Raw genomic sequence first — 24,442 nt, forward strand, 5'->3', positions numbered from 1 at the left:
TATTTCTCTGAATTTCCTCTGTGCCTGTTGTAATCTCCCACCTTGGGTCTTCTCTCAGTCATTTATTTAATTTGATAAAGGATTTGCTGTTGACTTTCTCAGAGAGACAGAATCGACTCCTTATTGATTTTTTTTGGGGGGGGGAATTTTATTTTAAATGTGTGACATCATTTATCTTTACCAGAAAGAGGATCCTTGTTTCAAACACAGTTAACGACAGAAAAGCACAAAAAAAAAAAAAATCAAACCTTCCCACCATCTAGCTGTAAAAAAATAACTGCGTCCTTATTGATTTTGGGGGGTTTTGTTATTTTTGTTTGCTTCTATTTCATTAATTTCAGTCCTGAATTTATTTCTTGCCTTTTACTCTTTTGGGGTATTATTTCTTTTTGTTCTAGAGCTTTCAGGCATGTCATTAATATGTTATAATATGTTGTAGGCACTTAGTGGTATGAACTTAACTCTTAGAACTACTTTACTGTATCTCATAGCTTTGGGCATGCTGTGTTTTCATTTTTATTCAATTCTAAAAGGTTGTTAATTTCCTTCTTGATTTGAATTCTAACTCACTTTTCCTTTGGTAGTGAGTTATTCATTTTCCACACATCTGTGTAATTCTTTCTGCTGTTTTTGTTGTTGTGGATATTCAGCTTTAATCCATGATGTTCAGAAAGGATGCAAAGCATTATTTTGATTTTCATTTATCTGTTGAGACTTGCATTGTGTCCCAGTATGTGGTCAGTTTTGAAGGAAGTTCCATGAGCTGCTGAGAAGTATGTTCTTTAGTGTTTGAGTGGAATGTTCTGTAGACATCTGTGAGGTCCTTCTGATTTATGGTATTATATAGCTCCAGCATTTCTGTTTAGTTTTTGTCTGGATGACCTGTCTAGTAGTGTGGAGGGGGGGAGGTACTGAAGTCACCTACTATCACTTGTGAGGGTCAACATGTGATTTTAGCTGTAATAATGTTTCTCTCATGAACTTGGGTCTCCTTGTGTTTCACACATAAATGCTTAGAATTGCAATATCCTCCTTTTGGACTTTTCTTTGATAAATATGTAGTATCCTTCCCTATCTCTGTCTCTTCTGATTAGTTTGATTTGGTCTATTTTGTCAGATATTAAAATGGTTACACCTGCTTGCTCTTTTGGGGTTCATTTGCTTGTAATACCTTTTCCATCCTCTTACTCTAAGGTAATGTCTATCATTGATGGTGAGATGTGGTTCTTGGATACAACAGAAGGATGGATTCTGTCTTCTAATTCAATTTCTTAGTCTTTGTCTCTATATTGGGGAATTGAGATAATTAATATAGAGAGTTATTCATGAGTAGTGTTTATTGATTCCTATTATTTTGTTGTTATAGTGTGCCCCCTCCCCACTTTTTACTTACTGTTTTGGAAACATTTATTTCTTTTGTCTTCTTGGTGTATGTAGTTAATCTCTTCAGACCAAAGTTTTTCTTCTAGTGCCTTCTGTAGAGCTGGATTGGTAGATTATTTAAATTTGGCTTTCTCTTGGGATGTTTTCTATCTTCATTTTTTTGTAATTAATAGGTTTTTTGGGGGTATAGTAGTCTGGGCTGGCATCCATGATCTCTCTAGGTTTGTAGAACATACGTTCAAGTCTTTCTAGCTTTCAGAGTCTCCATTGAAAAGTCAGCTATTATTCTAATGGTCCTGTCTTTATATGTTACTTGGAGATTTTCTTCTACAGCTTTTAATACGCTTTCTTTCTTGTGTAAATTTAGTGTGTTGATTATTATGTATTGTGGGTAATTTATTTTCTGGTCCTGTCTATTTTGTGATTTGTATTCTTCTTGTACCTTGATCAGCACCTCTTTCATTAGACTGGGAAAATTTTCTTCCATATTTTGTTAGCAAATATTTTCTATGCCTTTGACCTGGGTTTCTTCTCCTTCCTCTAAACCTATTTTCATAGACTTTGTCTTTTCATAGAGCCCCAGATTTTCTTGATATTTTGTGCCTGGGTTTTAGGTCACATTTTCTTTGACTGAGCTATTTATTTCTTCTACCTTGTTTGCAAGACCTGAAATTCTCTCTTCCACATCTTTTAATCTATTGGTGAGATTTACCTCTGAGATTTTTGTTTGACATCCAGGACTTTGCTTTTCCAGTTTTATTTCAAATTGCATTTTCCTTAGTGATTCTATTTCTATTTTCATGTCTTAAAGTGTTTTATCATTTCACTCAACTGTTCACTTGTGCTTTCATGGTCTTCACTACAGCATTATTCATATCCACTTTAAGGTCCTTGAATATATTCATAATTGCTATTTTGAAGTCATTGATGATTCAACTAAATTGTATTTCTCAGGGCCTATTACAATACAGCTACTGACTTCTGGTAGATGAATATTGTCTTGACTATTCCTATTTAGGTTTTTGTGCTATAATCTAGTATCTGGAGCTAAATTTGTCCTTTCTGGTCCAGGGACAACCTTATGTAAAGTTGCAAACCCACCAGCTCCAGCAGAAGCACTGGTGTGACAGCACTGCGGTGACCTTTAAGGGGACAACCACAGAGGTTTCTCAGTGACTTGTAGTCTTCCTAGGAGCTTCACTGCTCTCGCATCTCTGCACCGAGACACTCACATGTTTAACCAATTAAGGTTTAGTGCAGGGGTAAAAACCACACAGGTTCTTCATGCCAGCAGGCTCATCTTCCATGCCACTGCCAGGCCTCTCACTGCTGCTCCTGTTCCTTTCAGAAGATGCACGGATGAGCTGGGTTCACCACTTTCATGAAGACATAGTTTCTACATTACACTCTAAGTCCCAAAAGACTTTGATTGGGAACAGTTTCCAGTTAAGAAGAAAACGAGCTGACTTATTTAGAAGACCAACAAAGCCCCTGGGTATTCTTTTTTTTTTTTTTTTTTTTTTTTTTTTTTTTTTTTTTTGGTTTTTCGAGACAGGGTTTCTCTGTGGCTTTGGAGCCTGTCCTGGAACTAGCTCTTGTAGACCAGGCTGGTCTCGAACTCACAGAGATCCGCCTGCCTCTGCCTCCCGAGTGCTGGGATTAAAGGCGTGCGCCACCACCGCCCGGCTGCCCCTGGGTATTCTTATAAAGGGAATTATTTCACTGTAACCAAAACTAAGACAAACCTGCTGAAGATTAAAAGTCACATGCCAGCTTGGAATCTGGCAGCTCAGTTTCTCCCCGTAGCATTTGGGTGATGGTACTGTTTAGTGTCTCAGGAGCAAATGAAAGGTGTCAACATCACACTTCTTTGTGCTTTTAGCTGCTCTCATAAGGTCCAGCGACATTCTGCCAATGATACATCATTATCTCCCTGTCCAGCTTCTCAGAGATAAGAACAGTGAGCTTTACCTCGACCAGCCCAGCTCCAGACAGCACACGCAGAAGCTTTTAACTGAGAATCCTCACCGACTTGGAACAATTTTAGACTCCCCCAAGGAGGGCAGCATGTCGTCACTCTTAAAGAGCCTGGATTTATACTAAAAAGAACAATTTTATCCTACAAGAAGAAAATGTAAAGTGAAAAAAAAAAACTTGAATAGTTAATATACAGACTTTGCCTTGGCTAAGTAATAGTGTCAGCGTAGGTTACTGCATTTAAGGGCACAGCCTATGGTTCTAGTGAAGGACATGAAAGCCGTTCACAGAGAAAACAGCCCTTCAGCCTTGTGTGACACCAGTACATAAAACACAAGAGCTACCCAGGTTACCACATCCAGAAATTTACTTGCTCAGCAGAAGTTAGCTTAGGAGACAGTTAAGTACCAAACCTCAATCTCTTTGGGGATTCTCAGAACTTCCCACTGGATCTGTGATTCTCAGCTATGCTGCACACTCAGGACAATCAAATCTGGAGGGGAAGTCCAGAAACATCAGTCTTTGTTTCCAGAATGCCTCAAATGTGCAGCAGGTTGCAGGCCACACAGCAGCTCTTCCAGAGGCTGCTGCATGAAAGCACATGTACAGTTCTGCTGCTTCCAAGTGCCAGGAGCAAAGGGTCTTTTCAGAAAAGGACACAGTTGTGCTTCCTCTAAAGACATAGGCTGCTGTTTGGAGTGCTGACTGCCAGAGGTTATCTGGAGCGCTGGTTGTAAAGAAGAAAGTCTTTATCTTGGCAGAGCAGGCAGAGTTTCAGGCTTCGGCAGCTACCTCCAGCAACAAAAAATGCCCAGATGCCCATGAGTACCATTATTATATATGCTGATACCAGATTTACTCCATAATGAGGACTGAGGAAGGTCTGCAAAGGAAAAACAAATCAGCCTGTGTAAAAGCACAAGCCTTTAAAACCTGTGGAATAAACAGAAGTAGTGGAAAATACACAACCTTTCAAAAGCTGGACAGCATCTCATAAATATGCCTCAGGAAGGCACAGCAGACACTGGTCTGTGAACCTGCACTTTGCTTGACTCAAATAGCAACCAGCTCACTGGTATTGGCCATACAGAAGTGAACAGTTTTGGTGGAGAAGACACATGGGAAAAAAGGGCAAGGTTTGATACTTCCTTTTGATTTCAGGACCAGTGAAGAGACATGTCTCTTGCTGGGTCTCTTGCCAAAAAGCAATGTCAACTGGTTTGCTTCTTGGCTTCTCTTATCTAGGGTTTTTTTTTTTTTTTTTTGGTAGTGTTTTTTTGTTTGTTTTTGGTGGGTGGAGGGGTGAAAGTGAAAACCTGCTTGCTCAGAGAGGTCGAGTAACAGCTAGTTGACCTTCTCTCTTTGCAGGTATCTGTGAAAGAGGAGTCCATCTGCTACAACAAAATAAAAAAGCCCACGCCACACAAAGCCCCTCCCTACTCCTTTCCTGTGCATCTCTCTCGTCTTACAGACACCCCCTGACTCTCTATGATTACTTTACTTTCTGTAAATGAGTTGCTAACTCTGCTTCCTGGCCCAAGGTTGATTTTATTTAATTGTCCCACAGGCAAACTCAGGGTTCACAGTGTGATCAAATAGCCCGCAACACACAGACTCATGCAAATACACATAAATTAAAATAAAATAATCTTAAAGGCTGCCAAGATGAACAGTATCATTAGATTTGAAAAAGTAAAGGTTTGGAAGGGTGGTTTGAGCAGAAGCCAGATTGGACTAGAAGTCTGAGGGATAAAGTAGAAGAGACAGGACCAGTGAGATGGCTCAGAGGGTTAAGGCTCTTATCAAACCGGATGATGTCAATTTGACTCTCTGGAACCACGTGGTGGAAGGACAGACCAAGTTGTCCTCTGACTTCCACAACATGCGCACACACCGCATGTGCACACACATACACACACACACACACACACACAAATACATACATAAAAATAACGATTTAAAAAGTAGAGACAGAATTTGTGGAGACTATACTTTGAGATGTGTGGTGTTATGATGAAAGCGAAAAATGTTGTAGGAGGGGAAAGTCGTATCAACAAGTTTTGCGTAAGATGTGTCTCAGTGTACAAAAAGGGACAGACTGGTCCTAGACAATGGTGGCACTAGGGGCAGGACAGATTAGGGTCACAGCCTAAACAGAGTGGCCTTAACCTGGGAGCCAGATTTTGTCTTTGCTGGGCAGAGCTAAGTTTAGAGCCTAAGTTCCCATCTAGCCCCAGCTTTATCCTAACAAAGGAGATTTGACTGTGGCAATTATTTACCAGATGATTTTAAAATAAGTGTTTTGATTTCACTAAGTAACCGCTCTCATCTCCACGCAACCTGTACATGCTAAGGCACTAAACTTGAAATATCAACCCTGGCCAGGGAAGTGGGTTCATTTTACAGGTAGCACCTCATACAGGAAGAATGCTGTATTCTAGAGGCACCTGTGGACATGGCAGGTGTTGAGAAGTTTATGGATTCTTTTCTAGAATACTCCTATAGCCAATCCTATAAAATTATCATTTATATTTCAGAATAATGAAGTTTTTTGCATTTTCTTCAGTTTATTTCATTTAGAACCAGTTTTCTCTTTTAAACAATCACAAAATTTTTTATAATTTTATTATAAAATATATATAAAAGTTACATAAAATCTTACAATTTTAACCATAACTTTATATAGAATTATATATAATTTATAGAAATTTATCATAGAAAATGAGAACAGAAATGAGAAATAATTTTTAAGACTTAAAGCTTAGATTAGTCATCAGAACATAAGAAATAATAAACCTCAATTAATTATATAATATAAAATGGGAAATTGGGACTGGGGATGTAACTCATGGGAGACTTGCCTATGGGCATGTGGGAGCCCCAGAACTATAAACAAATCACCTCCCAAAACAATGTAAAAGCTGGATGTGGCAGCGGAGACAGGAGGATTGCCATAAATAGGCTGGCAAGAGCTAAAGAGTGAATTCTAAGCCAGTTTGGGCTATAGAATGAGACTATCTAAAAAAAAAAAAAACAAAACAAATAAAGACAAATATGCTGTAGAAGCTATTTGTAATACATACACCCAACTAAAGCTTCTTTTATAAAAAAATAAATAAAAAGAATTTCTAAAAATTTAAAGACAGTTGGAGGTAGGTAAAATATTTGAACAACAGCTTGAAAAAGAATTCTCCAACTGACAACAGACATATGAAGATGTGTTTATTTTCAAGGGAATAAAAGTTCAAAGTTTACTGTGTGTCTACTATATTCCTGGAAGATAAGAAAGTTATAACAAGAGTTGGCAAGGACATAGAGGAGTTGAAGCTCATGAATAAGTGGTTAGTGTTTAAGTCACCATAACCATGCTGAAAACTGAGTGATACCACCAGCTGACTTAGTGATTCCTCTAGCCCAGCCAGAGTGCTTCTGGGCATGTATCCAACAGAAATGTGCACACGTCTTCGCTGAAGGACATATATGTAAACACTGATAGTCATACTCTTCACAACAGTCAAACACTAGAGCACTAAAGCTATGACTCGGTGGGTAAAGTGCTCTGGGTGCCGCAGATGTGCTGCAAGCCCTAATCCAGGCACTGGGGAGACAGAAGTACATGGATCTCTGTGAGTTTGAGGCCAGCCAAGGCTGCACAGTGAAAGCATGCCTTTAAAAAAAATGACAGGTATTTCCCATGTCTCTCCTCAGCGTGCTTGGCTCCCAGGACACTCAGCTCTCCGGCTGCCCTAATTTCCTACTTTCAGTTATTCTTTGTGCTTCTTTGCTGTTTCCTCCTTTTTAGTCTAATCTCAAGGATTGAGCGTCATGGGCCTCTGTTTACCCACAATTTTTGAACCACCTTTTCTCAACCAAACTCCTCCCCAAAGCTACCCCTTTCCATCCAACTCTAATCTGACCTCTACCCTGGATTTTTAACAGAGCACCTTCTAAGTAATGGACCCAAAATGAACTACGCCTCTCAAGCCCTCAAACTCAGCTAATGGTTCTATTATCCTTTTACTTGTCCAGGCCAAAAACATTAACCAAATCCTCAGTTCCTCTTCTTCCTCTCATCTGCCTCATCCACTCTGCAGAATCTCTGATGTTCTACTTCTGATATGTATTTCCTTTATCTGGCTATTTCTAGTTCTTCACTGCTCTTTCATCCAAGTCCTCCTTGCCTTCCCTTAATGAGGTGACCTCTCCCAGCCAGTTTACTCTTAGTGTAGTAGTCAAAGAAATTCTTTCCATATGCATGTCAATTATCCTTCATCTTCCCCTCCACTTCGTATTTTAAGACAGAATCTCACTGTGTAGTCCAAGCCCAACTAGGTAGACAAATACATGCTTGGCTTTACACAGATGCCATCATGTGTAAGGCAACTTTAGCAGCCACAAGTACTGCAATGTTTAACCATGTAAGTAAGAGGCAAACAGACTGAATTTTAGCTGGATTAGAGGGCAAGAAACCCAGTGGATAAGATATGATAGGAATTCTAAATAGTCAGGGAGGAGAGAAACAGGAGTAAGGTTCCATCAGCAGAGAATTTTTTCTTTTTAACTTTCTATTTATTCTTTGTGTCTTTCACATCATGCATCTTCATCCCACTCATTTTCCCATCCTTTCGTATCTGCCTTCTACCCTTGCAAACCCTCCCCTGAAAATAGAATACAATTTAAGAGAAAAAAAGGGACAAAGAAAAGGAAAAGTCTCTCCATGGAAGTTGTAGTGTGGTACAGTGTCCCACGCAGGAAACCCTTTGTCCATATATCTTTACTTGCAAGTGTTCATTGCCAAAAGTCATTGGTGTGGTTCCAGGTCTCTGGTTTCTGCTATACTATCTATGCTACACCCTTACTGGTACTCCTCTTGGATATTCTGTTGCTGCCTTCTGTTGTGGAGATTCTGCAGCTTTGGGTCTGCAGGATCGACCCCTTCGGGTTCTCCTGAAGATCATGGATAGGGTAGATGTTAGTGTGGTCCAACTCATAACCCTGGATCTGGGCCTGGGTAGTTATAGGGTTGGTTAGCTTGTTAGCCCCCAACCCCATGTCCTCACTATCAGGGTGAGCTCTCTAGCATGCCCTGGCTAGTTCACCCCTTGCAGCAATGAACAAGGGGCAAGGCCAGTTCTCCTGCTTTCAGATCCTCAAGGTCAGCTCTCCCACGCCTGGACCATCAGGGCCAGATCTACTTTGTTGCCCAGGTGAGGTGCAGGGGTCACTCTCCTAAGTGCTGCAGTGGTGAGGGGCAGTGCCAGCTCTCTCACATGCTTCAGGCATTGAGGAGTTGTCGGGAAAGGGTAGCTCTTCCCTGCCCATGCCACCATATGACAGATGAATGTTGGGGCCATGAGAGATGTTGAACATCTCTCATGCTCAGATTCTCAGGCTGGCTCACTGGTGCCCCCATTAATATCGTCAACTCCGCTGTGCTGCCCAGACAAGGTACAGGGCCTGCTTTCCTGAGTGTTGCAGCTGGTAAAGGGGAAGGTCAGTCCTTACCACCTAGAGGCAGTAGGGAGAAGGGGGAGGACATCTTTCCCTCATTCCCACCACCACGGAGTCACAAACAAGAGAGGTGGTACCAGCTATGCCCCTCTCACATGCTCAGGTCTGGCTCACCCATGCCCCTGTCTACAGAATCAACTCAGTAGAGACCTTTCTTTAAAAATCACTTATTATGATTTGTGTACGTATGTAACGCACATGCCAAGATGCAGTTGTAGAGATCAGAGGACAATTTTTGGAAGCTAGTTTAGTTCTTCTGTCCTTCTACAATAGCTCTGTAGCTCAAACTCGGGTCCTCAGACTTGCCTAGCTTTACCTGTTGATCCATCTCCCTGGCCTAGGAGAAACTTTTTCAGAATTTCACATAAAATGCACAAAGGGTCTAGACAGGGCCATGGCAGGGTCATTTTGATAATGTCATGTATATAAATGACCGACGACCATGCAGATCCAAGTCCTTACACACTGCTTGCTGTGAAAAGAAATCTGACAAATGTTTTAAGCTTTACTTTGCAGACTGGTGCTGTTATAATATCAGTAAGGGACTGAAACCAGCACATCTGCTGCTGGTCAGAATGTGTGAAGTGTCGTCACCTTACGGAGCCCGCATTAGCAATTTGTGTCAAGGACTCAAAATATTCACACCAATTGACTTCACAGTTCCCTGCCTCAAAACCTAAACACATGGGGAAAGTTCCATGCACATAAATAGTCAAGAAAGCTTCACAACAGCCAAAAAACAACAAATGGGAAATGATGGCCAAATTAATCAAATTAAAATTCCCACCTAAAGATTTAAATGTAAAATGTGTGTCTTAAGGAGTTTATAATAAAGGAAAATTGCTTCAGATATGCTTCTTCACATGAGCATGATGCAGACTATCTTAGGCTTGGCCATACATCCATTAAAGGACAGACATGAGGAAAATGTCTAGTGAGACAACTCCGCCCCCCCCCCCCCAAATTAACAGAGACTGTCATTCTCCTAAAACTCACATGACCCACTGTCCACTTCCAGGGCTGTTCTGACTTGCCCTCATTTTCCCACGAGCATGTCCTTCATTTGGGTGGAATCCACCACTCAGACCCACTTGAGCTCTGCAAGCACTGAGAACACAGAGACAACACTCACCTGGGTGGACACCAGCAGGTGAGTCAGGAGAACTGTAAGGAGTATGTACCACTTTTTCTTCTCACAGCCATCAAAAAACACAATGCCCCAGAACACATGCAGCAATATGATAACCAGTGTCATGAAAGCTGAAAAGACAAGTCAGCAATTAGCAGCCAGTCCTGCAGACAACAGACACAAAAGCTGGCTGAACCCCATCACTGTGCACCAGCTCTGAGGGTCCCCTGGCTGCAGTGATGGATCTGACCACAAGTGCACAGAACTGGCTTGATAAGAACTCCATGCTAACTTTTGAGGAAACATCTTTTTAGAAGTTAATTCTTCTGTAATATGAACCTGTTGGACAAAAAGTCAACTTGGGTTTGGCTTTCAAGGAGTTTCCCTGAGGTATGCAATGATATTAGTATGAAATCTATGCAAGTATTTGTTTAAAACATATTTATTTTTATAAGTATAGACAATTTGTTTGCATATATGTCTGTGTGACACATGTATGCTTAATGTCTGAACAGGTATGAAGAAGGTATCAGATCTCCTGGGACTGACATTATAGATAGTTATGACTGCCTGCAGCTGCTGGAATTGAACCCAGGTCTTCTGGAATATCTGTCAGTGTTTTTAGCCACTGAGACACATCTCTAGATCTAACATAGCTCATTTTCAAAAACCCTTCAGCCCTATTTGTAAAGAATTTTCTCAGTTGAACAGAGCTTCTTCTGTCTAAACAAGCCTTTGCACTGAGGGGTCTTTTTCTTTAGAACCTTTTAAAAATGGTGTGATGAAAATAAACAAAAATGAAACTAAAAGATCACTGTAATTATCTAAGATTCTTCTTCCACAAGTGGCAGTGATCAGCAACCTCAGGTCTCTAGGGAATACTGCCTGCATAGGTGTGCTGTGTCCTGGATAACATTTCTTCTTTAAAGCGGACAAGTACCATATATTCTGCATACTTTAACATGAAAAAAGGCATATAGATTTCTCTTTCCTGCCACGAAGTAAAGAGACCATGAGCTTTAACCCACCAGACAGGAAAACCCCAGGCTATAGTCCTACACGACTTAAATTAAAAATAATCTGGTTTTGCCAAGCAAAGGAGAATAGCTACAACTATTCCGGTCCAGAAAGGCATTTGAGCTAACACTATAGACTATAGACTATACACTATACATTCTATCTGTACTACAAACCAGTTAGGTCTCGACTAAGCAGATCACTATCCCAGGGACTTGTTATCTGTGCAAATTACTGGTATCCATCCCACCATGGATCAGAAGCAAAGGGGCAGGAGCCCAGCAAAGCCAGTTTAAACAGCCTTCCTACAGATTCGATGCCTGGTCAATTTTAAGAATCCTGCCAAGGAAGCATTTTTATAAATGTGCATAAGGAGATACAAGAATATTTACCCCAGCGCTGCTGTAAAAACCAAGAATGCCCACCCTTGGGTATGATAAGTAAACTACAGTGTACTCACACAATGGACTACTCTATGTGACCCACAACACGTATCATCTCAAGAACACACACACACTGTGAAAATGCATATTATTCATGTGAAGGAAGAGATATACAAAATAATATTAAAAGGACATAACTGGTGTGGCTAGAGGAAAGAAAGCTATCACATCTCGGTGACAGTGCAGACCCTTTAACTCTTGCTATGAGTTAAGTGAAAGTGTGTTAATGGGTCATGCGTCTTAATGTTGCCTCCAACCTAGCTGTTTACTTTGTAAATATTGACCATCAATTAGACTCCATTCTCATAAAAAATAAGACTTAAGCTGGGCAGTGGTGGCGAATGCCTTTAATCCCAGCACTTGGGAGGTAGAGGCACGTGGATCTTTGTGAGTTCAAGGTCAGCCTGGTCTACAGAGCATGTTCCAGGATAGGATATCATTAAGTTTCCTATGTTTTGTTTTGTTTTTTAAATCAGGAAATGCCTAATTCTGCCAGGTGGCATGGTGTCCCTGGGGAACAATGACTCAAAAAGAACAACATTGGTGTACTTAAGAAATAATTGTGGCAATGTCTTCGTTATATAAATCTCCCAACTGCCCCAAGTGGACAGACTTGCTGTTTCCTGTCTGTTTAAATTGCTCCAAGTGTAACCTGGGGGTAGGATTCAAAAAAGATTTTAGGCTGACAGTTTATGTGGAATGTATATGCCTAAGGTCTATACGAACTGGTAAAATTTTCTGTTTGAAGCTGGTTCTCTTTCCTTTAGTCAGAACAAGTCACACACTATTATTAAGGAGCTTTTCCTTTATTAATCTTTAAGTGTGAAGAGTTATTTATCACTGGTAATGCATGTAAATTTTATTCCACAACAATAAAATAATTTACAATGTGAATGCTTCCTCTAGAAATCAGGCCATGAAGGCACACTGATGTGAATACTCTGACTCTTGCTATCAGAGATGTGGGGAGGTTGCAAGATGAGCTGCAGAGGGAACTGGCACGGTAGAGCCAGGGCTGAACTGGAGAAATGGCTGTGGAACAAGTCAACAAATGCCAAGATGCCTAGTCTATATGTCCCACAGTCAGAGAGCCACGTGGGTTCTAGCTGAGGTAGTTGAGGAAGTCTAGACTAATAAAGCTTAAAAACAGTGTAAAATTTTCCCTTTCATATCTTTATAGTACTGGGTTTATTTTCATTTAATGCTTAATGACTCTAAGCTGGGCATTCTTTCTTCATTTTTTTTTTGTTTTCTTTAGACAGTGTCTTACTATGTTCCTGGCTGGCTTCTCTCATGGCAATCCTCATGCCACCGTACCCTGAGTGCAGAGATGTGTAAGTGTACACCACCATGCCCAGCTTTTGGTCATTACTCCTGTGCTTTCCAAAAAAATTGGAAATTGAGGTCTGCAGGGAAGAGGTCTCTTCCTTCTACTTGGAACATCCTTCCCTGCAGCCCTTCCTTGGTTGGTATAAGCATTATTCATCTTTAAGTATAGTTCTATTCAAATGGTACTTCCTCCATAAGCTGTGAAGTGGCATCTAGTAACTCTAGTAACTAAGCGCTGGGCCAGAAAGTAAAGGAGGGGCTTACAGGTTTATATTGAAGGCAGATATAGAATGACAAAACAAAGAAGATATATCTCACACAAATTAGCTGCTAATGTCTCAGCTGTACTGTAACATTTTAGTATAGCCAAATGAATATAGAGAAATTTTTGGTTGGTTGGTTTTTGTTGTTGTTGTATTTTATGTTGTTTTGGTTTGGATTTTTTTTAAGATAGGGTTTCTTCTGTGTAGCTTTGGAGCCTGTCGTGGAACTTGCTCTGTAGACCAGGCTGGCCTCTAACTCACAGAGATCCACCTGAGTGCTGAGTGTGAGCACTATGCCAGAAAAATATATAAATCTTATGCAAGATAAATTCCCGTAATATTCTAAAGTACTCCAGTTATACCCCTGAACCCACTCCCAGGACATTCACTTGTAATACCTAAAAATATCTTCCCTTAAAAAAAAAACTTCCCTTTAAAAGGCTTTATCATAAATCGCCTTTACTTGAATTATGAAGACAATGAATTGTAATAAGGATGATCCTTTAGCACAGAACCCTGAACATACACAGCTATGACACATACCTGAATTAAGGAAGAACTGAGGAGAATCACCATGAATGCCCACTGTGCCTGGCCCCAAGGAGTTAGACAGGGTGTTCACAAAGGAAAACACTCCACTCATGATTCCAAAGCCCAAGCCAGAAACTAAAGAGGAAGAAAAACACCGTTAAGCCCTTTTCCTATTATGCGTTCAGCTCAAATCTAATTTTTGATTAATAAGGACTGGGGAATACTATTTCACTACAGGGAACAGGGTACACCTGCTGTTGCTGAAGCCTCAGCAAGCTGGAAGGCTAAGTGAGAAAGGAGAGGAGGAAAGGAAGCACAGGATTTAATAGTCAATGAACAAAAGAGAGGAGCAGAAGAAAGGAGAGGAAGAAGAGGGTAATGTGCTGAAGGCCCTGGCTTTGGTTTACTGTATAGCCAGACTGTGAGGGAGAAACTGTATTGCAAGGTGGGATCTCTGGGCCAGACTGAGCTAATTCTACATGAAGACCTAGATAGAGAGAGAGAGAGAGAGAGAGAGAGAGAGAGAGAGAGAGAGAGAGAGAGAGAGAGAGAGAGAGAGAGAGGGAGAGGGAGAGGGAGAGGGAGAGGGAGAGGGAGAGGGAGAGGGAGAGGGAGAGAGCATGCACTTGTGCCTGCATGAGTGTATGTGTGTCACTTCAATTCTTTTTCTTCCTGACACCACAGGCTCTAACTTACCATAGGACAGCAGTCGCATTGAAGGTGCTGTCTCCTCCTCAGGGTTTATGCTTTTCAAACCCTCACTGGCTCTTCTAAAATAAAAACACATTTTTTTTTATTTTTAAAGAGAAAGTCATATATCAAGCAGGTCACAATACCCTTCAAAACTAGATACTTAGTAAGGCTTCTGATCAGATTACACTCCAGAATCCATTTATGTGAAACCCAGCACATTTTTGATAACTGAAGTTAAACAAAATTTCTATCAACCTCATCTAGCTGATGTCCCCAATAAAAGAAAATTTTTTTATAATATTAGTAACAAGTCAATGGGAATTAAATTCAATGGGAATGATGGCAATGTTTTAATTTCTGGGATCAATAAGTATTTATCTCATTAGCCTGAGGGATCTACCACTCTGAATTTTCTTTTTCCCGAAAGTCTTATGTCTTTATCTCCAATTTACTGGCATTCTGTTGTATATTTCATTACGGCCATATTCTCCGAACCTTCATTCTGCTTTTCACTCCAAAGAACCAAAATCATTCTCACCCTTCTAAGAACATGATCTATCACTGAGTGACACCTGCAGCCTGCCCCCAACTTTCCCCATTCCTCCCAATAGTGATTTATTAAAGTAGCTGGTATGCTGAGGAGCCAAATTCTCACATTGGTACTTAATCATAAGGTCTTTGATTCTAAAATATTTTATATGTTTAATTCATATTCACAATTCAGGAGCATATAAAGCCTGATGTTTCTATATTATCCTGTATGAAATGCTACCTTTAGAATAGGCTCTAAATACTTAAAGGAGAAACCAATACTTCTCAGTAATAAGTCAGTCCAGCATGATCATATCCATACTTCTGTTACAGCCAGTTCACAAATATACGAAGAATCTGCCTCTGCCCCTCCCCCATCTAATATGTACCCATGCAGACATATTAGAAATGATAGATGTGATTTGTTATACTACTGTCTCTATTACTAGTCCCTGCTGCCCAGAAACTCTGCAACCATTTAAAAGCCAACTGAAAGGATATTTAAATTAAATCAAACATACTGTACAACATATATTAAAATAACAAAAGAACCAAAATACTTTGGAAGGACCTGCCAGTGCTGAAACAAGGGGAGGTGGGATGAACTCTAAAAACAGACAAGTTAACCAGAGCATACCTATTTCCCAGAGACTGTATCACTCCAGGGAAGCCAGGTGTGGCGATGCATGTCTGCAATCCTAGCACTTAGGAGGCTGATGTAGGAGAGCTATTGTATGTGCAAGGCCAGTCTGGGCTATACAATGAGACTCTACTCAAAGGGCCAATGCAAAATAAAATTTAAAATCTCAAGGAACACATAGTTATTACTGTTGATCTATTCATTACATCAACACAGAATCACTGCACAAATGTAAATTTCATTGATTATATTTGATAATGTAGAATTCAACCAAAATAGCCATGTAAATAGTGAAAAGTATCCTCTGCTTCTCTAGAATAAAAAAAAAAAAACAATTTGCAATTTCAGTGTTGCCCACTTGGAAGCACTGTTTGACAGGAAGGATGTAACCCAGATATTTATGTGACTGTCTTCATATTTCTCTGGTGCACCAACCAACTAAATTGTATAACTTTCCATAATAAACTTACTTATCAGAGGAATTCTTCTAAAGATTAGTTCAACCTTATGAGTTATTCAGCAGTAGTAATCTACAGCAACAAATGTACCCATGTAGTTTAATCGATACATTTGGGAGAATTTCTGTTTTGTGTAAGTTTTTTTCTCTCTATTAAATACAGTGTGGTACTGTAATTAGGAATATATTAAGTTTCTAGGCATGGTAGCTCATGTCAGAAATACCAGAAAGGTCAAAAGTTCAAGGTCATTCTCAGCTATATTGACTTGGAAGTCATGTGGGGATACATGAGACCTCTACTTTTAAAATAACTTTTAAACTTTTAAAATAAAATAACAAAGCAAAACCACAGAAAAACCCAAATGGTGTATTTCTAGTCAGATCTCTTGATAATATCACTCTCATCTGTACACTCAGTGTTATATAATGAGATGCTAGCTTATAAAAACAGATAGATAGATAATAAGAAAATAATTTATCAATAATTTTGAAAAATTTATACTGTAAAAATTGGAACTTTCAATTTTTGTTCTTGGGACTCTGGTAACAAATGCAACAGAATTTCTACTTCAGTAAACAGAAGAGACATCCTGCCTAGCACAGCCAACCATCTATTCTGTTCACCAGGAACTGAACTGGGAAACTCATCACATTTTGTACTTTCAACTGTCAGTGCTGCAACATTTCCTCTCACAAACTCTGTAACATAGAATGAGGAAGTTTACTCAACTTCTGAATTCAGGTAGTTAAGATATTTGGAGTTTTTCTTTTTGTTTATTTGTTTGGTTTTTGAGATAGTCTCATGTAACTGGCTCGCTTCAATATTATTATGGAGCTAAGATTACAGATGTATACAACATGCCCATTTTATTAGGTCCTGGGATAGAGCCCAGGGCTTCATGTTTGATAGGTAACTATTCTCCAACTGAGTTACACCTTGTAGCCCCTCATACATCACTTTAGAAATTTTTTTTTTTTTTGGTTTTTTTAAGACAGGGTTTCCCTGTAGTTTCTAGAGCCTGTCCTGGAACTAGCTCTTGTAGACCAGGCTGGCCTCAAACTCAGAGATCTGCCTGCCTCTGCCTCCCGAGTGCTGGGATTAAAGGCGTGAACCACCACCGCCCAGCTCACTTTAGAAATTTTACAAAACAGAGTGACAATTATTTTTTTTTTAAAAAAAAAAAAAGAAAAACTGTAGCTAGGCTGAGCTGGAGAGATGGCTCAATGGTTAAGGGCATGAACTGCTCTTTCAGAGGACCTGGGTTCAATTCCCAGCAACCACATGGCAGCACACAGCTGTTCGCAAATCCTGTTTCAGGTGATCCAACATCCTCATACCAATGCAGATTTAAAAAAAAAACTGAAGCAGGGATGTGGGGGTGTGGAGGGAATATAGGTCAGTGGGGGAGGAGCAAACAAACCCACAGTAGGGGTTACCCTACTTCTTTTTCTTTTCCATAAATGTTAAAATTTTTCTAAATTTACCAAATATGTACTTGTATTATAATAAAACTGAATTAGTGATGTGGGATGTCCTTCTGTATATGTGTTGCTTTTATTGGTTAATGAATAACGCTGCTTTGGCCTATGGCAGGGCATAATATAGTCAGGTTGGAAGGGATATATATATATATATATATATATATATATATATATATATATATACAGAGTAGGTGGAGTCAAGGAGATGCCATGTAGCTGTCGAAAGAGACAGATGCCCTGGAACCTTACAAGTAGGCCACAGCCTCGTGGTGATACACAGACTAATAGAAATGGCTTAGTTTAAGATGTAAGAGTTAGTTAATAAGAATCCTGAGCTAATAGGCCAAATAGTGTTGTAATTAATATAGTTTCTGTGTGATTATTTGGGTCTCGGTTGCTAGGAAATGAAAGAGCAACCTCCATCTACAAATTAGGTACAAAACTTTCAATCCAAGCAAAATAATTCTATACATTTTAGGAATAATGTAGTAGTTTTAGGGAACAAACAGTTACCAAAGACATCTGCTTTAGGTAGTTAATAGTTATATTTTAAGCTACATAAGTTAATGTTTTAACATTTGTATGGCCACAAGCCAGTTTCTTATTCTACAAACATTTATGTATCTTGAAAATATTAAGCTAAAAGTTTGGTAAACATCCACATTCTGTGTTACAGAGTTCGTGAGAGGAAGTATTGTAGCACTAATGGTTCTTACTATTAATATTCATTCATTAATCCTTTCACAAGGAAGGAACTATTCCTCATTCATGAAAAAAAAACTTATTTGGCTGCAATGGTTAAAAAGAAAATTTTAGTCCTTAAACTAAAAGGCTCAATTTTTGACAAAACCTATTTTTGGCAGTGGGATATTTAAGCAAAATTTGATTTAAGCCAGATCTTTATCTTAATACAGTGTAGTATAAGAGTTTGATTTAAATGTATCCACTTACATGTTAGTTATTAACAACATGCTACAAAAAATTGTCAAAATTCTCAAGCTTGCTTTAACATAGCTATATAATATCCGACAGTGGTAAATTCTCCAGGAATCTGAGAACTGTGTTTGTTTTGTTTTGTTTTGGTCTGGGGATTTTGTTTTTGTTTTTTGACATAGGATCTCGTGTTAATCAGGTACGCTTTAACTTGGAAGTAGCTAAAGGTACCCTGAACTCCTAATCCTTTCAGTCCCATCTCTCAAGTACTAGAATTACAGACCAGGTCTGACTGGAAATTTTTGTAGAATATACCAAAAGTTTTTTTTTTTTTTTTTTTTTTGGTTTTTCGAGACAGGGTTTCTCTGCAGCTTTTTTAGAGCCTGTCCTGGAACTAGCTCTTGTAGACCAGGCTGGCCTCGAACTCACAGAGATCCGCCTGCCTCTGCCTCCCGAGTGCTGGGATTAAAGGCGTGCGCCACCACAGCCCGGCCCAAAAGCTTATTAAATATGAATTCTGCAATGCAAACAAAGGCATCTATTAATGCATGTTTCTTTGACCAACTTTGATTGCAAATTTCCCAAACATCTTTTAAGAAAAACAAGAATAGCTTCCCTAGGAAACCAAAGAGGTTTCTCTGAACTTAGCTTGTTAACATGCAAAGTATCAGGATTCCTTCTTCACATAGTACCATTCTCTTACTATTCTCATCCAAAAAGAGGACCTACTTTCAGTTTATAGTCTTTTGGAAACTCCAATAGTGCCAAGGAAAGGTTGTGCTTCATGTAAAAAACTGAAGACATGGGCAGGAAAGAATAGCAGGTCCCACATCTAAATCTTGGCACTCTGGTGAAGCCAGGTCTTGAAACAGAGGTTACTAAGCCTATGTCCAAAACTGTAATACTGTATTAGAAATTAAGATTTTTCAAAATTAAAACTATCATCTAATGTTGCAAAGGCAACAGGAGCCAGGGACAATGGCAACAGAAAACTTAGTATACTATGAGGCTGAGTTATTTATCTTTATCAAAGATCACCCTGTAGTGTAAGCATTTGTGGAAAAGCAGGCACCAAGAAGAGGGGGCCTGTCCACCGGCAAAGGCAGAAAAGGGCTTAGGAGACACAACTATGCCTTTGAAGAACTGAGGAGTGCTGAGACTTAACAGGAACCCTGTGACAATCACCATGGCACAGGCCAAAAGTAGAACCGTTTTGATTACCCTCACAGTAACATACAGTTACATTTTAGGTTGTAGATTGAGGGTTGGGGTATGAAGGGTTTGTCTCTCATGTGCAAGATCCTGGCCTCAATCCCTTGTACTTTCAAATTAAAACAACAATAAATTCAATCTTAGGATGGTAGTAACTAACTTCTGAATACCAGAAACATTCAACGCAATTAGATGTCAACACAATTAGATGTCCTCCCTGTAAAAATGTAAATGTTACTTTTTGTTTCTTTGAAAGTTATGGGCTCAAGGTCTTTTCATTTGAATAGCTGGGGCTACTGGGTGGTGGCCACCATGCTCAGCTTTAAGTGTTATATTTTCTCTCTCTTTGCTTTTTTTTTCTTGTGTTAAAGGAAATTAGAACATATACTGCAAATTACGAGTAATACAAAAAGCTTTAATAGATGCCATTTCAGATTTGAAGAGAATGAAGGGCACTGGGCAGTTTCTATAGGTACAAAATAACAGGTGCTAGCTGAGAACTCTGGAGCAGGAACCCAAGTGGGGACTGGAAAGGGGAGGAGGAAGGAAGGAGGGAGGACAGGGAGGGAGGGAGGGAGGGAGGGAAGGAGGGAGGGAGGGAGGGAAGGTGCTGTTGCTGAGGCTCACATTTTATCCATGAAATTCATGGAGAGTCTCAGCGACCGAAATGAAAACAGACAGAACATTCGTCACTCCACTGAGCTTTACTCCACAAGCAAAGCTGATCTCATGACTTACTGAAATCACATTGGGTTCTGAGTACAAGCTGTGTCTCAAATTAGTGGTTTCCTGTGAGCTCCTCATGGGTCTGACAGATGACCACATCTTATCCACAAAAGGGAGCTCATCTCTTGGGCTCTTAAAAAATGTATTTTTTTCATTTTGCAGACTTGAAACTATAGAAAATGTTTTAAAAATGAATCTTTTTTCTCACCAATAGTCAAAACAATGGAAGGCATAATCTCCAGAAGAATAATGTATTTCAGGCGGTAGGAGGGAAACATGGCGTCCAAATGGGCTCTTGGTTGTTTCAAGAGCTATTTTTCTATAAGGTACTTCTCATTTTATACTTGTTTATTAATTTCTTGCTAGTTTCCTCCCATTATAAGCTCCAGGAGTCAGACCTTCCCAGGTCTCACTATACTCTGGCTGTCCTGGAACTCACTCTGTAGACCAGGCTGGCCTCCAACTCAGAGATCCTCCTGCCTCTGCCTTCTGAGTGCTGGGATTAAAGGTGTGCATTGACAGAACTTCTGTCTCTTTACCACCTTTGTAACTCCAGTCTCTACAAAGTGTCTGACACTGGGCAAATTCTCAAGAAACACTTTTTGGGAGGAAGGAGAAGAAAGAGGAAAAGAAAGGGGGAGGATATGAGGGCAGGAAGGGAGGCGAACCAGGTCAGAGGTTTAAATACTCCATATTTCCAGGGTAGAAATGTGCCAATCTCCAAATCACAACTCAAGTCTAACTGGGAAAATAAAGCAAACATTTAACTTACTTTAACAGTCTATAATATGCAAGCCTGAACAGTTCTTGGATACAGACAGAGAGCAACACTCCAAAGATGAGCAGGTACTTTTGTATGGGTCCATCTCTGTTGTCAGTAATGACTCTCACGAGGTACCAAAAAACAGACGAAAGCAGAAGAGATACCAACCAGAAGAAAGCGCTGGAATGTAGAAGAAAAAGGCCACAAATTAATAGAAGCATAAGACTGATGATGACTTTAAATCTGCTGGAGAAGAAACAAACAGCTTGATTTTTTTTTTTAAATTAGGAAAAAAAAATCCTCGAAGTGTTGTTCTGGATCAGCAGTTGCTGATCAATGATCTATTTTCCTCCAAGTGAGAAAAACAGTTCAAGAGGAGCCAGAGTGCTCAACAAGAGTGTGCTTGGTGACCCTGTCATGTGCACACTAAGACATTGTGTCACGGACTGGCTAAGCGAAACTTAGCAGCTGTTTTCCCTAAGCGATGCTTTGCCTCTTTGGTGTGCCACAGAAATATACAATCTGTCACTCTTGCGATTTTTCATATCCTCAAAATTCTCCAGAAACTGGATTTAATGGTTAGATATCTGTAAAGATAAGTCTTTTTCTGACAGAAAACAAAGACCTAAGGCCTGCATTAAATAGCATGCGCCATGTAAAATTCAGAAGCCGCAAACCCGTGCGCTGGTGTAGCTGTTTTCCAGGCCCGGTTCTTACAACCTCGCCTGCGGATTTTAGTGACGACAGCAAGCTTTATAAGCCGTTGGATCAACCGACTCTATTGTTTTTAAATTACAATAGCGAAGGAGCACTATTCAAAGTGCTCAGCCCAGTCAAAAAGAAGCTCAGAAAGGCGGGAGTCCCTGGCCTAGCTAGCTGGCCTGAAGCCAAGTCCCAAAAAAACGGTCTCAGCAGGTGCAGAGACCGAGGCCACATTCACCAGCAGAGTTACCGAGCTCTCGGGAGGACATGCCTCGTCGGGTGATGCTGCGTTTTCTCGGGCTTCCACCCTGGGCTGCACCCCAATCATCACCCAGGGGTCTACAAAAAAAATCTGAGCCCAAACCCCTCACAGGCATTCTGAGGCCGAGGATGGGGGTTGAGGAGGGGTGGGCTACTGATCCCCAGCTGATTTGAATGGCAGAGGGTGAGAACGATCTTCGGTGCCACCGGGCACTGGGTGGAAAGAGACCCCTACGGAAAGACGAAGGCGCCACACACGAATGCCTCTGTGTTCCCACACTTAGCCCACGGAAGCCCACATGCGCAGGGCGCGCCTGCTCAGTCCGCCCTTCTCGGGGCCTCCCCTCCTCTCAGCCCCGGCAGTCCCACAGGCGGGTGATAGAGGGGGTGGTGACCCCGAGGTCATGAGAACCCGGGCTCAGGAGGGGGCTCGCTGCGACAAGGACTCTGGGCAGTCTCACCCGGCGATGAGGAAGATGACGCGCAAAGGGTCGGTGGCGATGGTGAAGACGTAGAGAGCGAGCGCCGGCCCGAAGGCGATGAAGGCGCAACCGAAGAACACGGCTGCCGTCATGACGACCGCAGAAGCCAGACCGGGGAGCCTCAGGGGACCGAGAAGCGTAGGGCGCTGTCTTAGCGGGTTGCCGGGCGGGGCCGGCCTGCCAGGTGCTCCGCGCTCCGTCAGAGCAGGAGGCGGGGCCTTGAGGTGCTCTATAGCAAGGCGGGGCCGAGGGTGGGGCTCGGGAGGCGTGGCTTTGAAAAGCACGAGGCAGAGCCGGGAGTGGGGCGGAGCTTGGGAGGCGGGGCCTCGAGCTGCTCCACAAGGCTGAGCCGTGGGCGGGGCGGAGCTCGGGAGACGGGGCTTTGAAAAGCTCCACGAGGCGGAGCCGGGAGTGGGGCGGAGCTTGGAAGGCAGGGCCTTGAGCTGCTCCACAAGGCAGAGTCGTGGGCGGGGCGGAGCTTTGGAGGCGGAGCCTCGAGCTGCTCCACAAGGCCGAGCCGTGGGCGGGGCGGAACCCGGGAGGCGGGGCCTAGAGCTGCTCCTTAGTTTGTGGGGGGGGGGTGGAGGGAAGGGCGGAGCTATGGAGGCGGGGCCTCGAGATGCCCCACTACAAAGCCGAGCCGTGGGCGGGGCGGAACTCGGGGTAAGGAGGCTGGACGTGCTCAGCTCTTGGTCGAAGAGGGGGCCCCCCCCGAGGCGGAGCTCCAGCTCCGGAGGTAGTTCCGGGTGGTGCTCCAAAAGTGAACCAGGGGCTCAGGAGGCAGTTTCCTGAGAGGCTCAGAGTGCTGTCAGAGCCTTTGCTGGAGCTTCGAGAGGCTTCATATGTTGTTAGAATAGCGGTTCCTCGAGGGGATCTGCTCAGACCAGGGGGACCGGCCTCGAGGGGCTTCGCATGCTATCAGAGCTGTGGCACCGCTTGGAAGGGTGCAGTGTGCTGGCAGGCAAGGGCAGGGGCGCAGCCTCGCTGGACTCCAAGTGCTGTCAGAAGCGGGGACGTGGGGTGGAGGGGGGGGGAGGTCTTGAGCTGTGCTAGCCTCAGGGCTTGCGGGGCTGGAGGGCGGGGCGGATATGGGGAGGGTTCTTTCAAGGTTTTCTGGAGCAAAAAGAGTTGCATTCCCGCTGAGCAGACTTTTTGGTGTAGGGAGATCCAGCGCCTGAACCTCCGAGGAGCGATGAGCTGCACCAAGCCTCAGACCTGGCAGCGCTCCAGATCCTTATTCCAAAGCGTGGCTAACTGGGGACTCTTCCCCACACTGTCACTGGCGTCGGCAGGCTGTGAGGTGGCCTAGGAGGCTACTAGCCCACTTTTGTGCTGCAGGTCAACTGAAATAAACAGCAGGACAGAGGCAAGGTTCCTTTTTTTTTAAAAGTACATTTTCCCATATGCATAATTGCAAGAACATCATGCTCCGTCATATGTTAAAAAAAAAAAATCCAGACTGGCGTTACTGATATGACCAAGGTGATGGAACTGTTCCCGATGGAAAAGGGATGAAAATAGTGATGAATTGTTCTGACAAGCTGGTTTCCTTGCCACTAACTCCTTATTTTCGAAAAGTACAGTTTTTTTTTTGTTTTTTTTTTTTGTTTTTTTTTTTAGTTTTAGAGCCTGTCCTGGAACTAGCTCTTGTAGACCAGGCTGGCCTCGAACTCGCAGAGACCCACCTGCCTCTGCCTCCCAAGTGCTGGGATTAAAGGCGTGCGCCACCACCGCCCGGCAGTAAAGTTGTTTTTGAAGGCATTCTCTAACTATGTCTGAATTTAAATTTCAGGACAAACAGCCACAGCTGTGTTAAAGATTCTACAAAATTAGCCGGGCGGTGGTGGCGCACGCCTTTAATCCCAGCACTCGGGAGGCAGAGGCAGGCGGATCTCTGTGAGTTCGAGACCAGCCTGGTCTACAAGAGCTAGTTCCAGGACAGGCTCCAAAGCTACAGAGAAACCCTGTCTCGAAAAA

The 24,442-nt window shown here is 41.9% G+C and overlaps 1 protein-coding gene across 1 annotated transcript; it reads right to left on the bottom strand.

Annotated features, from left to right (window-relative positions):
• Window positions 1–3,759: 3,759 nt before the first annotated feature.
• On the bottom strand, window positions 3,760–22,658 carry Aph1b (aph-1 homolog B, gamma-secretase subunit). Its single transcript, XM_038323766.1, has 6 exons — window positions 22,445–22,658; window positions 21,030–21,200; window positions 14,280–14,353; window positions 13,596–13,718; window positions 10,004–10,131; window positions 3,760–4,243 (listed from the first exon to the last, which is right to left on the bottom strand). The coding sequence occupies exons 1-6, from the start codon at window positions 22,555–22,557 to the stop codon at window positions 4,076–4,078; spliced, it is 777 nt and encodes a 258-aa protein (XP_038179694.1). The 5' UTR covers window positions 22,558–22,658; the 3' UTR covers window positions 3,760–4,075.
• Window positions 22,659–24,442: the final 1,784 nt, after the last annotated feature.

Source organism: Arvicola amphibius, chromosome 3, assembly GCF_903992535.2.
Source record: "Arvicola amphibius chromosome 3, mArvAmp1.2, whole genome shotgun sequence".
NCBI classification, from domain to species: Eukaryota; Metazoa; Chordata; class Mammalia; order Rodentia; family Cricetidae; genus Arvicola; species Arvicola amphibius.